Consider the following 16,426-nt stretch of genomic DNA (forward strand, 5'->3'; position numbering starts at 1 on the left):
AACACTCACCCCTTGTACTATTACATCACACACACACACAGCAGATGCATGCACACACAAATCAGGCAGGAAAATTAATATTGGATAACAAAAACACAACTTGTGTCATGCATGCATAAATGCGATGTGTAGACACACCTACAACACAAAGGCACTAACACACACACTCTCAAGTGGGCAGGTTGGAGTGGATCTGTTGTAGCTCAGATTAATGGAGTGAGTCAGTATTAGCTCAGAGTAAACAGTGAGACAGACACTGACATACACACCACATGTCACACTTCATCCTGTGGAGAGCACTGTAGATCAAAGCGAGGGAGCAGAAGAATTGAGGAATACAGCGTAAGAAGCAGAAACTCAAATTACAGCCAACAAATGTAAATCACTCAAACTACATTATTTAATTTCCTTAATCTCTCAAGTTAAATTGTTTCATTTCTTTTGAAGATTTCTAAGCTCAAGTTTCTTAAATTTTAATGACTCTCATTAGATTTTCTTCTATTAGTTGATTAACAAATTATTTCTTGTGTGCTGGTGCTGTTGGGTCCAAGGTCCTGGAATGATTAGTTGATTAGCTGATTTGTCATTTGAAAGGAAATTAATTTAAAAGTAATGTTTCTAGTAAACCACCAACCAGTTGTAGACTAAAAGCTGTTTTGTTCGGCTCAAAACAAGAATAAAAAGCAATTTAAAGATGCTATTTTGTGCATTCGTGGAAATTGTAATGGGCACTATCTTGGTATTTTCTGTCATCTTATATACTCACTTTAGTGATCCCTTTAGTGAACATTTATTAATTGCAGCTTTGAGTGTAAATGCTTTTTTCATTTATAAAGGTTTCCCTTAAAGGAGATTTTTATCTCACTGACACTATAAGATGAAATAGTTAGGACAGGAAAAGAAATGAAATGAAAGGAGTGTAAAGAATAAGAGAGGGGGGCAGTAGATATGAAGGTAGGGTCTTAGTCTAACAAATAATCAGGAAAATATGCAAGTACTGGAAAGAAGAAATACATTAATCATGAAGGAGTGGGAATAGGCAAAATGTAGAGATGGAAGGTGATTGGTTGTAGACCTTGAAGGCCATCATTAAACAACTAGTCTAATGAATAAAGCAGTCTTTGGGGAGGCAGGAGGCAGAGACAGAATAAACAACTGATCTGCTAGTTGCTGCTGCTGGGACCAGCTGCAAGTGTGCTGCCCCTTCAACGTACAAATGCACATCACTTGAATTTCTATGTGCGTTTGCGTGCACATGGCAAGTGTGTGTCCTGATGTTTGTCTCCTCTCATGGGTCTCTTCCTCAATATTTCACACACTAATTTGTCATTTCCATGGCAACCCTGTGTTATAGGGGCTACAGCAAATATGAGCGTGTTCGTGCATGTGTGTTTCAGGGTGAGAGGGAAACAGGAAGAGAGATGGTGAAAGAAGGAGTGAGAGGGAGAGAAAGAGTGATTGAGTGAACAGTACATTATCATGGACAGCTGTACTGAATCAAAATGGCGGATGGAAGCTGGGAGCACATCAGGGGAGCCTACATTATACAGCACCTGATAGAGGGAGCATGGTGGAAAAGAAGCAGGATATAGAAAAGGATAAAGATACACAGGGGGAATTTGAAAGAGGAAAATGTAAAAAAAGGGGCAATAGAGAGACTCATTGAGATGGGGAACACAAAATGGAAGAGTAGAGAGAAAGAGGTAGACGGATAGAAAGAAAGACAAGGAAAGGGAGTGGCAGAGAGCGAAGGATGGATGCTAGAAAGAATGAAAGAGAGAAAAATGCTGGTGTATCTAAATCCTAGTGTAGCAAGCCTCAATCATGGCAGCCCTGTCATTCTAGAGATAGCACACTGCAATTCCCCTGCACCTCATTTTTAGCCCACCATGCAGTTCTGCTATCAGCTACACACACACACACACACACACACACACACACACACACACACACACACACACACACACACACACACACACACACACAAACACACACACACACAGCATACATTCAACCATCCTGCATGAAGGCATCCCTTCTTAATAACAGACAGGTGGATAAACTATGCATTTTACAGTATATAGATAGATGACCAGTGCAGGAAATACATGTAAATGTATGCTAACATATGCATACACTCTATATTAAGTGGAATTGTAAAAATCAACACAGCAAAGTTCACAAAAGGCTAGAACTGCTGTTTCCATCTTTAACTATGATATACAGCATCTGGCTTTAAAACCAATGGGCCCACCACATCACAGCCAAGGGAGCAATACTGTAGAGGAGGATATTACTGTCAAGACACATGTGACAGATTGGTTGCCTGCAACGTTAAGCTCTTATTCCTCCTTTTGTTGTTGCTATAGTTACACTGAAGGCATTTATTATCAACCCAAGCTTCATCAGATAGTTTTTAAAACTCTGACAGAGCTATAATAAATAATTATTTGCCCAATTGATCAACAGAAAATATCTGAAAATAATCAATTAACTATGATAATAATACATACATACATTTTTGCTAGATACACAGTATGGTAGATTAAAGATAAAATTTTAAAGTTTTAAGCAGATTTTTTTTTTTAAAGTGAATGTCCATGGGATGGGAATAGAACACAATATAATGTAATTTTGCAAATCTTTTTGATTTTCATTTTATAAAAACTGAGAACTGCGCAATTCCTGCCATTATATCTAATATTTTATTTCTTGTCCCTTTTGTTTCTTTTATCTATGCTCATCTTTCCCTGTCTGTCTGTAGCTTGAATTTGGCCTTCTCTCTGGTACCCAGGGAAACCGGCTTGTTTCCATGACAATGTCTGCAGGCAGAACAGTGTATTTGTCTTAAGCTGGATAAGATCAGAGCCAGTTTCATCCCTTTTAGACACACACCCACACAAGCGTGCTCTCAAACACACGTACATACAGTACATGATGGCACATATGCACAGAGGATGCCATAACATATTGAAACTACACAGACACACACACAGGGAAATTTGCATTTGTGCAAAAAAGCAGCCAAACCGATTTGAAACCATGCAGTTAAACATAACCACATAGACAAATGATAATGCTTTTCACACAAACAAACACACACCTAATGAAACCCTCTTATAGCAGGTTGTCAACAAATAGCAACAGCATAAAGACCTCTTTTCATAAAGGTAAAGTAATGGGTTTTTAATGAATGCTGTGGCTATTTCTGTTGTTGTAGTTATGCCAGACAAGTACCACAAGTAAATGAGTGTTTGTGTGTACGTGTGCAGCCTGTGAGCGAGAGTGTGTGTATGCTTGTTTCTGTGTTTGTTCTTGTTTTGGCAAACAGCAAAGAAATGAACTTCAAATGCCAGATGGGGTATTGGAGTGAATTGCCAATTGGGCCACTACCCTCAGCAACCGATCAGACACAATAGAAAATTGCTAGAACAGGTAAGAGACAATTGGAACACAGACCAGCCTCTATCTTTTAAACAGAAAGAGGGAGAGAGAGTGTAAGAATGTGTGTGCATGTACTGGTGTTGAATGAGGTATCTGCATCACTGATGAATACCATGCTGGCTGATGTGAGACTGTGTCAGGTCGGGGAGTCCAAGGAGAGATGCAGCACCCCTGTTGAGAAACGCTGCAGTCTTATCTCCCTTATGTCTCTCTCTATGTCTCCGACCTTCTCTTTCCAACTCTCTTTTCCCACTTTTTGAATACGCTCCTATCTTTCTTCACCATCACTTTCTACACTTTTCGCCCACCCCTCCTTCCTCCCTGCCTCACACACTCGCAGCCAGCCTCCACTCTATCTGTCCCCCTTCATCCTCTGTAAATGGAGTGTCCGTTTGATGTCTCTATTTTCACAGGGTGCATTGGCTTTGTAAGTTCCCTAATAATAGTGATTGTGCAAAAATGTGTAAACGCACTAACAGCAATTGTAATTGCATACAATTACCAGTAAATGTATACATTTACCAATGGGATTACTACACATTTGCCACGTTGAATTTGGAAACTGTGCATCTTCCCGATAATGTGGGGTTAGAGCTCCATATGTGGTGCTATGACTTTCATTACAAGAAATGCATGGGTGTTAAGCATTAATGAGTGTTGTCGTACAGTACTGTAATGGTTGTTAGTGGCAGAGAGTAGAGGCAAAATTAGTCCCATTAGTGATCAGGGGATGTCTTGGAAAATTGTACATTTTGCAATAAAACTTTCTTGCAATTGGTTTATCGCTGCTGATAGCCAGGGGGGGCACATCTTCAACTTAGTTTTAAGGTTTTTTTTACTTCACAGCTCGAGATGTGGCCATCGGGAGCCAAACTCACGCCAGTCACTCGGGCAGGCAGCCAATAAGTAGACACTTGCCTCTTAACACCAAGTGGCTCTCTCACCTCGAGTTGGGTGCTGCTCATTTTATCGTCTTGCTAAATTATGTAAGCATTACAACTACAGTGGCTGAAATATGTATAACAAATATATGTTAATAACAAATATATATAATACCAAATTTATTTTAAATCTTTGAAGATTTTAATATTTTCTAGCAGGGATATAAATATGAGCAATGCAGACAAAACATTTCAGTATAGTAGGATTTCTCCCTGTAAAAATTCTAAGATCTAATGTTTGCTAAGTTCATGTACAGTTTATACACTAAGCACAAACATTAGAAGGCAACTCTGTTCATAGCTTCATATCCGTGCAAAAAGTAAAGATCATAATCTATATTGATTGAATAGATATGTCTATGTACTTTTTCAAATATCTGATTAATCGTTTGGGCTAGTATTTTAGAATTTGGTGACAAATTCCCATCTCAAGTTGTCAGATACTGAGATAATGTCTTATATTTTATTTGCAATTTCACCTGCCATGATTAGTTATTGATTAATTAATCATCAATTGAGAAGTTATTGGCAACTATTTACTGATGAAAATTTGTTACTCAAATTTTTTTATACTACATTTTTTTATACTACTCTAAAAAATGCTCCTTTTTTTTCTAGTTATGGGGATTTGATACTTTTCTTTGTCATGCAAGATAATACATTAAATAATTTGGAGTTTCGACATTTAAAGACATTATCTGAGGCTGTAGACATTTTTTCAGTTTTTCACAGTGACATTTAAGAGACAAAACTATTAATCGATAAAGAAATAAATTGTTTGGCTTAATATATAAATTAATTGCTTATTAATTTACAAAAAACTTGTTGAATGTTGACAAATAATTTAAGCACTGTTATCTACAAACAACATTTGGTTAGGATAAGTTAAAAAAAAATTCTCATTTAGATTCAGTGCATATATTTTGTATAAATAAGAATAAATCAGTCCTTATGTGATTTATTATTAGGACTGTTAGATGGTGATGAGTAAGAGGTAGGAGACATGATGTACTTTGCTGGTACTGACTGGTTCCTCTTGTCTTGGCATCTGCTACCACTCCCAACCTCACATATGGTGGAGTCAGCACAGAGCTCACATGGTGTGTGTGTGTGTGTGTGTGTGTGTTTAGGGGCCTTTACATGTGTATGTCCAGAAAAGTACAAGAGAAAACAAAAGAGACAATTTAAAGAGAAATCGAAATAATGTGGCACTGAACATGTGAGCGAAGCAAGCGCTTAAATGTGAGAGAGTGTGTCCATCTGTGTGTTTTTTCCATAAGACAATGTGTTAAAATGAGCTGCTTTGATTGCCGACGCTTTGTGAGTCACAAGTGATGACTCACAATCCACCTCCCCTGAACACGCACTGACACAAGACACACATACATTCAGACACACACGCCTCGTTCTCTCTCCAGCCTTCATCCACTGACCGTGAAGAATATGTGCAGGCAGCCTTACTCATGCATATTTACACTGAACACACTCACTCACCTACTCAGCGGGCACTCTCTAAAGGTTATTGTGTGCAAGTGTGTGTGTGTGTGTGAGTGTGTGCCTGTTTGTGCGTTTGGTCATATATGTGTGTGTAAAGGTCACTTGAAGCGAGGCTGACCACTTGTCTATGCTGCGCAGATTGTTGGATTGATATTGAGAACACTTGGGCATGCAGACAAACAACCATTATTAACTGGACAACCTGCCTCAAAGCCAAAAAAAAAAAGAACTAATATAAACAAGCATAGCTGCCAATTATGTCCAAGAGGCACTCCTCAATCCTATTCAGTACAATCAGTCACTCACCCAGAACCCTTCACGGCCTACTCTTGGCCAGACAGAAAGAAGAGAGAGGGCAAAGTCTGCTACTTGGATTTAAGCACATTTTCCATCCAGATTATTGCTGCTCAATACCCCCCTCCCCTCAAACAGAAATCCATTTCCCCTTCTTCCTTTTGGCTGCTCGATACTTATGAAAATCCAATTTGGCTCCCTCTTTTCTTTCTTCCTTCCACAATTCATGTATTTTCACCCACTCAAAGTGATTAGTGATCTGTGGGTATCGTTTCCAGAGAGAATGATTGCTGTGTTTTATGGAAGAGGGGAAAGGTCCAGGGCTCCCCATCAGTCCACTGGAGAATGACTGGGCAGGGAGGGCAGACAGGAGCACCACTGTCCCTTTGCAGATACAAGCTGTTGCTCTACATCACAAGAGAGAAGACGACTCACTTTATCTCTCCCTTGCTTCCTCTGTCCCTCTCCACTCCCACTATCATTCATTCCTTTAGCTCTTCTCTCACAGGCACAGTCTCTTTTTCTCAATTTCTTCAGCACACACACACACACACACACACACACACACACTATATATCTTTCTAAGACACCCCTCCCCACACCGAATCTGCCCCCTCAAAGAAACTCATTTCAGCTTTGCGGGCTCCTCAAAAAGCCTCTTTATGCTGAGCTAACCTAAGCTAGGATTCGTCTGCACCATTTGACAGCCTTTACATCTCAGTATGCAGAGCAAAAACACACTTATGCACACACACACACACACACAGTTTTTTCTATGTGTACAGTTTCTGAAAGAGACTTCAAAGGGTTCAGAAAAATAAAAAATAAAAAAATCAGCCAGTTTCTTTTTCAGCCTATCACAATCCAAACATCCATAATAGCAAGGGCATTCACCATACACAATTACACCAAATACATTGTGTAAAAATGCTGGAAACATATGTTAAGCATGTCGGCCCTTAAGTAGGTGATTTAAAATGCTTAGCGTTATGCCAGATGAAGCAAATAAATATTCACTGTCACCTTGACGGCAAGACTTTTAAGGCAGAAACTCTAGGAGCTCACTTAACACTCAGAACATATCAAAAATCCTCAGATAGAAGTATACATGTCAGACTAGAAATGTCACATCATTATAGATGGTTGGAGACATCATATATGCTCTATTCAAGATATTTCCATCCACCAGCTTGAAAGAACATTTCATTAAATAGCACATTTCACCGAATACACGGTGGCCCATCACAATGGGAGACAGCCATCATGATGTCCTTTCTCATCCAATCAAACAGCACAATAGACCCAGATCAGCCTGTCACGGTCAGGCCTGTCTTCATGTGGGCCAATCAGTGTATTCATCAGCGTCATGCAGAGTCGACCGATCAAGCAGCACCTACCTTCAGATTTTCAAAAGCATCGTACGCTGGAGCTCCCATTCATTTGCACACATGCACACCTAAGTATGAGCATCATCGCACACACATGCATCAACAGCTTACCTTACCAAAAACGAAAAATTCCAATTTATTGGCAACTGCAAATAGGAACTTGATGATGACCAGCTCTATAGGTGTGTGTTACCATACACACAAGAGCCTGTCAATTTTTCAAAACCATCCAGAGCCCATTAGCCATACACATGAAAAAATCAGAGGGGACCTCTGAGCTTTTCTAAATTCACAGAGGGTGGTGTACCAAACAATGAGTGGGGCAAAAATGAAAAACTAAAGAGAAAGGGGGCGATAAGACAGAAGTGGCAATGTTTATTCATCACTGAACATTTTTTTAAAGGCAGAGCAGTCGCACTTGTTTTTGGGCTGTGTTCAATTACACTGGACAGCTTGATGGTTGAGGTACAACAGTATTGCTTTCATACACTGCAGGAACATCTGTTAAGTATCACATGTGCTCGCCAAATGTGTGAGCATGAGCCCATGTGAGCACCACTGATGGCAGGACATGCTGGAAGCCAATGAAAAGCCATGATGAATGTGTATGACTGTTGCTGTGAAAACTGCCACCGTCACTGATTTGATTCCCGATGTAAAAGCAAACATGCAGCTACACAGCACATACACACATACATTCAACGCTCCCATCCTCTCGATCAAACTCTTACCTACAGATGAGAAAAAATGAAATGAGGTGGAAGAGTAAAGACCAAATCAAACCATCCATGGAGTCAGTTGATCAGTTTGCCCTTAGCTCCATTTCCATGACCTGCAGCCTTGCCAAGTCTAACCCAGCCAAGTGCAACAAAGCCACAGGCGTCAACACCATCCCGATACTCCCTCCCACATCAGCAGCCATGATTCTAAATATATACAAAATATATTTCAGCTGAAGTTGTTCTCAGGCTCATTACACTATTCAAACACCAAACCAAATATCTTTAAAGCCATTATCCATATCTAATTGTTTCATTGCCCTCAATGCGTTTCAAAATAAAGAACTCTCAATTACAGAAAAAACAACTGACCTTAGTTCAGTGCCTAGAGAGACAACTTCCTCCCGTGCCAGATGGTGATGAAGTGTGGGAGGGATACAGGGAATTGTGAGTGTGGGGGTGAGGAGGTTGGGGATGATGGTATAGCAGAGGACAACAGGAAGTGAGGTAAGAGGAGCCCATACCTTGGTCGCCAATCATCAGGTGTGCCAGACCTTAAAGGAAGACAAGAGCACAGTCAGCACAGCAAAGGATTATGGGGTGTGAAGTATGTGTGTACATGTGCATACAGTACATGTGTTTTTGGGGTCTTTGTGATACAGGAGAATAGGAATGACAGGCTGAAGACTAGCTCTCTGTTTAGAGGTGTGCCTGCATGTGTTTGTACTAGTCGGCTAAATTATACCAAACGTCAAAAAATAAACTCACTTTGAAGACACTTACTTTTCTTAGGCAGTGATCCTATGCACAAACAGGTATGCACACAGACGTTTGTACACAGCCATAACTAGGTCGTATACACTGCAGTATTTGTGTGTGTCTGTCATTTTAGATGATTTCACATGGGATGTTGTACTTACCAGATTTCAGCAACCAACCCCTACATACCCACATAGACCAAAATAAACTTGTGCAAGCTACCTTGTGCTTTACTTACAGTACAAAACATACAGTAAGATGTAGTGAAAATATGAAAGCTAGAAAGAAGAATTCAAAGGCCAAGGCTAATAGAGAGTGTGGAGAGAAATGGTGAAAAGAAGACGATAAAGCTAAGGAATTGTTTTTTTTAGAATTAAGGTAAGAACTTGTAAAAGAGGAAAGTAGACAAAGAAGCAAATTAAGAAATGTCTGAATAAACAGCAGGATGTAAAACTCAAATATAGCCATAGATAGATAGTACAACCTACCTGGGGTGTAGCTGTGCTCTGGAGAGGTGTCGCAGCCGGGCGAGGAAAGAGAGAGACAGACATTCATTAACATGCATGCTTAGCCCTTAGGTTACCATGGCTACTTACTGTACATGCACACCCGTCCAGTGTTACCGTGGTAACATACATGCAAAAGTCCACGCGTCACAATGGATACCATGCTGCACTGGTAGCCAAAACAGATTTTTCTCTATGTAAATGCACACAGCTGCGCTAAAAAATAAAAAATCTCTCTCCTGTGACTCTACATGTGTACAAATATATACACATAAGCACACACACACGCACACACACACACCCAAACCCACCCGCACTTGCATATACAGACAGTGGAGGAGGGCGTGTGGATGTAAGTGTACATTCCTACCTGTGCATTTCGATTCAAGAGCCCTTTACCCCAGAACTTACCTTGCAGCTGCTTCCTCTCCCCAGAGCCCCTCGACAGAAAGCATGCAACGCACGCACACACACACACACACACACACATACACACACCTCACAATCTCTCCATCACTCTCTCTGACTTTCACACATATAGACACACAAACACTAACATCAACTATGGCAGTAAGAATTAGGTGAAATAGCAGGGTAAACATAGGGATGGATTAGCAGTGTAGGAAAACAAAAGACATGCATGATTCAATACCGGGACAGTCAGTGTGTGTGTGTGTGTGTGTGTGTGTGTGTGTGTGTGTGTGTGTGTTTTCGTGTATGTCAAAGTATATGTGGTGAAAAGAAACTGTGTATACTGTATATTCTGAGCTGAGTGCACATCTGAGTGCTTCCTTGCTTCTGCCCTTGTGCTCGTAGCATGGCAGAAACAGGTGGAGCCATTAGCATGCTAACAGCGATTTGCCCTCAAGGACAATGCAAGCCAGGCCAGGCCTAACAAGCCAGGTTCACTTAGCCTTCACTGGAGGGTAAAATGGCTTAGACAGTTATTACATTAATGCATAACCCTGTCCAACCTCTCTTCATTTATTACGGCAATATTTTGAATATCTCAAATAGTTTTTTTTTCCTCAAAACTGACACATTGATGTGCTTGTGAATAAAACCCTCATAAAGTACACTTTCTTCACGCCGATATGAAAGATGAAAAGAACATACTTTATTTCAGGTGAGAAAAATAGTGATTACAGTAAATAATATTACTTTGAAAATGTTTCTAAGCTTGTCAAAAACCTGCAGAAATATGAGTGTGAATAAAAGTGGATCATTAGGGAGCCTTGAAGATGTTGTGTAATTGTTAATGTGTACAGAAACTAGCACTGTCATAGCCATATTGCTTATTTCTGCCTTCAAACACGGTCCTTAGGATCAGTTTTTTCCTCTGAGGCATATTCGTTCTGTATTAAAGATTCATAAGAGATTTTTTTCTAATTTTCAGAGGGTTATAATTTTATCTCAAAGCTTTATTGTGCACCTTCAGTGAGGTTCCTGGGTTCAAAATAACATCCTATTTTCCAGGCACAACATCAGCAATAAACCTTGATTCCCAACTCTTCCTACTTCTTAATAAATAACTACACACCTTGGACTCTTGCAACTTGCAAATAATGATAATTTACAAAGAAAAAACCACGGTTCCAATACATACAACTGATATTTTACAAAACCCAATAACATATTTATTTTTCTGTAGTCAAACAGATTTTGCGCTTGGCTTTTATTCCATTCTTCTTTTGCCATCCACTTGACTTCTCTCAGTTTCAATCTCTGAAATTTCCCCAGTGCACCTGGAAAGAGATTTCTTTTGATATACTATAAGTTGCTATGAATTACTCACTAGTAGTGATACTGATGTATGGATAACAGCTCAGCCTCCTAAACCTGTGGTTGTAGATATCCCACTGAGCCGGCATCTTATCAGAATGAAATAAACAACAGTAGATGGGGCCAGTTTAAAGAAACATTTTTACCAAAATACAGCACTTCAGAAAAATCTACACAGTCCAAAAAAGAATAGGCTACATCATCTGCTTTGTACTGTACCTGTGGACTGTTTTAAAGAATGGGTAAGTGACTTAAACTGTAAAGGTCTGAGAGAAGAACCAGGCATTGTTGTACCACATTGTTCATGGCTTATGTTTTTGTTACCTACTCCCATTTGCTATTTTTGTATTTCTATCTGACACCGTACTCACTTGTAAAAGCTCATGCCTTGAATCTGTTATTTGAATTAATACAACAGAAAACAATTAAGAGTAACCATTTAAAATCAGTCATTAAGCTATTCTCAATTTTCACCACTAACCATCTCCTTCTGAACCCTGCAGCAATTACTACCCAACATATGAAAGAAACTAAGAAAATACCAGAGACAACTCATTCATACCACCGCTCAAAAAGCAATCTTTGTGTTCCAATTTCAGAATCACAGCACACAGGAGTTTATCACAGTATTTTATCTTAAGCTACATGTATATTCATGAAGTTTATTTGCTATGGTAATGCTATGTGATTTCACATTTAACAACTGTCACAAGAAAACACAGTGCTACTCAACCCATACACATCCATCCATCCATTTCTCCAAACTGAAACCATTTTTGAGGCTATTACTAACATATAGAGTTGAAATGTGCATCCATCTCTTGGGGTATTAAACAGCCCTTTAAAAGGCATAAGTAGCCTCTTGTTGAGTGACAAAGTGCCAGTTTGGAGCAGGTATTACATCTGGTGAGAGCCTTTATGTAAAATGTCTGCACCTCCCATTTACCCCGTAGAGCTACACTGCTGTTAGGAACCCAGGTATTGGTGTGACTAATGATGGAGGTGCAGGAGTCTGCACACTGTGTGAATGTGTTTGTCCATGTGTTTGTGTGCAGGTATGTGTGTGTGTGTGTGTGTGTGTGTGTGTGTGTGTGTGTGTGTGTGCGCGTGTGTGCGCGTGTCAGGGCTGTCTGTGTCGCCCACTGTGCTCCAACCAGCAGCAGAACAGCAGACTGGATTAAACTGGCTTGGATCACACTTAATTCTCAGCATAGCAGTGAATTTCTGCAGAAAACTGATCATAGCTTCACCTGTCATTTCTGGAACTTACAGTACAGATGCTCCATATTGCAGCTCCGACACATTGTAAATTAAATAACAATTGTTTTTTTTATGAATTATTTTGACAATTATTATTTATCAAATTATTGTTGACTCTATTAAAACAAAGAAATTGTGAAGAGGCACCTACATGCCTGAGGTGAGTTCTTTAAACTGGTGCTCTGACCAACAGTCAAACAGCACAAGGTATTAAATTTACAAAGTTACAAACAAAGAAAAGCTAAAAGCCTCATGGAATGTTTGGCATTTTTTGCTGCAACTAACACCTATTTTCATGATTGATTAATCTACAGGTTATTTATTTTAATCACTTTGTCTATAAAATGTCAGAAAACGCCTTTTAGGTTTTTACACAGACCAAGGTGATCAATTGATTAATTAGTTAAATGGTTGACTAACTGACTATGAGGGATTATCATTTATCAGAAAAGCAGAATAATTTTCTGTTGAGCAACTAATGATTGACTCAGTAATTGTTGTAGTTGTAGTTAAATGCGTAATTATTTCTCTGTCAGTCGACAAATCATTTTAGCAGCCGGAGCATAACACACCGGCAGCCTTCCCCACCTGCTAGGAAAAGTCATTATCGCCTTAAGCATGTCTGTCATAAACATGCATACATAGACACTCACCACCACAAGAATGAATATACCGTAGATCGGTGCAGCACACAATGCCTGGCAGAGGCTGCCTTAAGTCATTAGGAGGTGAGGTTAAGCTGAAGGCAGCAAGAGGAGAGGTTTGTGCTGAGGAATGGGGGTCGGAAGGAAGGCAGAAAGGCCAAGGATGGAGAAACACTCCTAGCATGAGGTATCCCTATTAGTCCTGTCTCCATGGTAACATAGAACATCCCACTGTCCACTGAATGCTAAGGTGTGATGCTGACTGGGGTGCTGGCTGATGTGTGAGGTCAACTCAGTGACAAATGGCGGCCATGCGGCAGGGCCACTGTGCCAGTTTAGGCATATGCATTTGTGTCATCACACTAAAAAAATCTATCGCTGAGGCAAAGCCGAACGGTGTCTTTATTGTAGGAAAGAAAAAAGCACAGTAGTACTTTGGAGAGCTATTGATTAAGAATGCAGATTTCCTCTGTGAATGAACTGAAGCAAATCTGACGACACACACAACTAAGCAGCGGAAAATGAGAGCATTTGCAGTATTGGCCATAACAAGGTAGCTGAGTTCATTAAGCAGCTGTTTCGTTTTTGTTATTGGCCATCATTACATTGCCCTGTGTATTAGCACTTTCATTGACCAAAGGCTTGTTTGACAGTATTTAGGAAGAGTGTTCTTGTAGCTGAGGTATTAGACAATTTGTAAAAGAGCATTTTTCTTTTGCTTCTTCCAAAAATTCACATCGAAGTCTAATTTTAATATTAGGCTGTGTACTGTCACACTGATATTTATAAAGTACTACTGACAGGACACTATTTTCTCTTTTATAATGCTTTAGAACACTGACACAATAACATGTACAATACACGCTCACGCAAACAAATACAGAGCATCTTAAAAGGTGGCAAGCTGTTCAGATTTATGGCAGGCGATAGATTGTACACACTTCATTTCAGCGCCCTATGAATGGTGCCTGTGAAGGCCATTTACAATCAATGCACATCCATTAACACAAACAGCCATGTGTCAGCCATGTAACAACCACTGATTTCTAGCCTCTTAGCCTAGTTCTAATTAAAGTCTCATCAACCACATCCATAACGGAACTACAGTACAGTACAGGTTATTGTGTTGTGCCAAACACCAACTGATCCCTTTAAAGCTTTAACACTGCCAGCTAGGTAAGGCTTTTTCAGGGAGTTGCAGGAATTTGTCTTAAATCTCCAGACTCTCAAGCTGAATGCAGCACAGAACAGCTGTTCTCAAGCTCTCAGCTTCAGCTCCACTAAACCGATTGCACGTCTTTGGAAGGGGCTTAGCTCTGAGTTCTGAAGGTACCCACTAAATTGGGAGTCAATGGTAGCCATAAAAAAATCAATACCATACATAATGAGAATGCATGCCTTGCACTGTATGTGAAGGCTGCTGGTCCATACACACTGACTGAAGGCAGCACTGCTGTGGAGGTGTGAATGAGAAATAGATGTCTACAACTGAATAAACTTGTGTTTGGTGCAAATTTGGAAAACTGCATTCACAAAAGTAACTGCAGGTGCATGTGTGAGTTCATGTATAAGTGTGTTTATGTAAAGGATGACATGTATTTGATGGGTCAACATGGTTCTGGGCCTTACCTTCGCTGCAGTCGTTGCCTTGGAAACCGGTGTCGGAGCAGTCGCAAACGGCCTGGTCATTGACTACGCTGCACACCCCTCCATTCTGGCACTGGTGGTCCGGTCCACAGCCAGCTGTTACGGTGACGCCTTCTGAGCCATCCAGTATCACCAGTGAGCCATTGATGCTCACTGCTGTGATCCAGCCACGGAAGGGGGGGTATTCCCGGACCGTTTGGGAGGTGAGACGCAGGGGCGAGGAGTGAAGTTCTGGCGTCACCCCACCCACGTAGGTGTGGCTGAATACTGTCATGTCTCTTCTCTTGCTCTTCACTTCCGCCCATCCCTCCAGTTGCCCGTCTACCTCCAGCGAGGTGTTCCTCCAGTCCCGTTTGACACGCACTGCGTGCCAGTGCCCATCACTCACTGCCACGCCTGACTGCAGCTCAGCTGGCTCAGCACAAAAGATGGAGAAACGCAGGCGAAGGTGGCCATGGAGAAGCAGTAGCTCCAGGAAGTCACAGAAGCCCTCATCATCCAGGTAGAGCAACAGGCCCTCCTGGCTGTGAGTCCGCAGGCTGAAGCTCAGCACACTCTCACAGCAGGCATTCCACACAGGGAACCGCCCCCATTGACTGGACACACCTCCAAACTCCAGGACCTCTCCCTGGGCCTGGCCCCCCACGCTGCACAGGCACAGCCCCAGGAAAAGCAGGGGGGCTGCCGCCCAAACACACACTGCCATCACACTCATACACACACTCGCTCGCACACACACCCAGGAGGAGATCGAGGCTAGAGTTGGGGTTTTCCCTCTAGCCTACAGCTCATGGTGAAAACTGTAGGGCACTTCACAGAACACGTTGTAGGTGTCTCAGATGCACCTTCTCTCTCTGTAGTTCTCTCTGCAAGCAAAGGGTCCCGTACAATGCAGCTCCAGTGGTGGAGATGGTCAAACAGTAGCTCCCGCCGTCCTTTCAACACTGTCGGGACATCTTCTTTGGCCTTGGCCTGTTTTGTGCCTCTTCTCTAAGATGTTCACTGTCTTCTCTCCATTCAGTCTTTCACTCTTCACTTCTGACATGAGATTTCAGGTGTGTGTATATGTGTGAATGTTAGGTATGTGACACATAGAATGTGAACTCCATCTTTGTACCCTAGATAGGGCCTTATCCCCCATGCAGGCAGCTCCCCACGGAGTAGAGTGAGTGAGTGAGTGAGTGAGTGAGTGTGTGTGTGTGTGTGTGTGTGTGTGTGTGTGTGTGTGTGTGGCTCACACTCCGGTAATGGAGAGAAATGACACCGTCATAGCAGCATTTTCTCCCCCTCCTCCCTCTCTTAGTAGGGCAAGACTTAAAGTGTGTGTGGGCAAATATGTATGTGTGTGTGTGTGTGTGTGTGTGCGTGTGTGCAACGAGGTATGTGTGTCTCTCACTGCCGCGTCATCACTCTCTCCAGCGACCTACAGATTCATCACTCTCTCCAGCGACCTACAGAGAGAACAGAGACGGCACAATCAACCAGGGTCTCTCTCTCTCTCTCACACACACACACACACACGCACACACACACGTAAACAAGCAC

At 41.3% G+C, this 16,426-nt stretch overlaps 1 protein-coding gene across 17 annotated transcripts in view; it reads right to left on the reverse strand.

The window, feature by feature from the left end:
• The window catches only part of nrxn1a (neurexin 1a), a 71,037-nt gene that overhangs the window by 36,309 nt on the left and 18,302 nt on the right, over window positions 1-16,426 (reverse strand). For 8 of the 17 annotated variants that reach the window (XM_067487804.1, XM_067487812.1, XM_067487813.1 and 5 more), the window contains exons 2-4: window positions 14,864-16,332; window positions 9,531-9,548; window positions 8,808-8,837 (exon numbers count right to left, since the gene is read on the reverse strand). In XM_067487804.1, coding sequence (XP_067343905.1) covers window positions 8,808-8,837; window positions 9,531-9,548; window positions 14,864-15,596 — 781 coding nt within the window. In that variant the 5' untranslated portion in view covers window positions 15,597-16,332. The remainder of the gene's footprint in view (window positions 1-8,807; window positions 8,838-9,530; window positions 9,549-14,863; window positions 16,333-16,426) is intronic. The other 9 variants (XM_067487814.1, XM_067487816.1, XM_067487811.1 and 6 more) reach the window with 3 other exon arrangements.

This window comes from Channa argus, chromosome 20 (assembly GCF_033026475.1).
Source record: "Channa argus isolate prfri chromosome 20, Channa argus male v1.0, whole genome shotgun sequence".
NCBI lineage: Eukaryota > Metazoa > Chordata > Actinopteri > Anabantiformes > Channidae > Channa > Channa argus.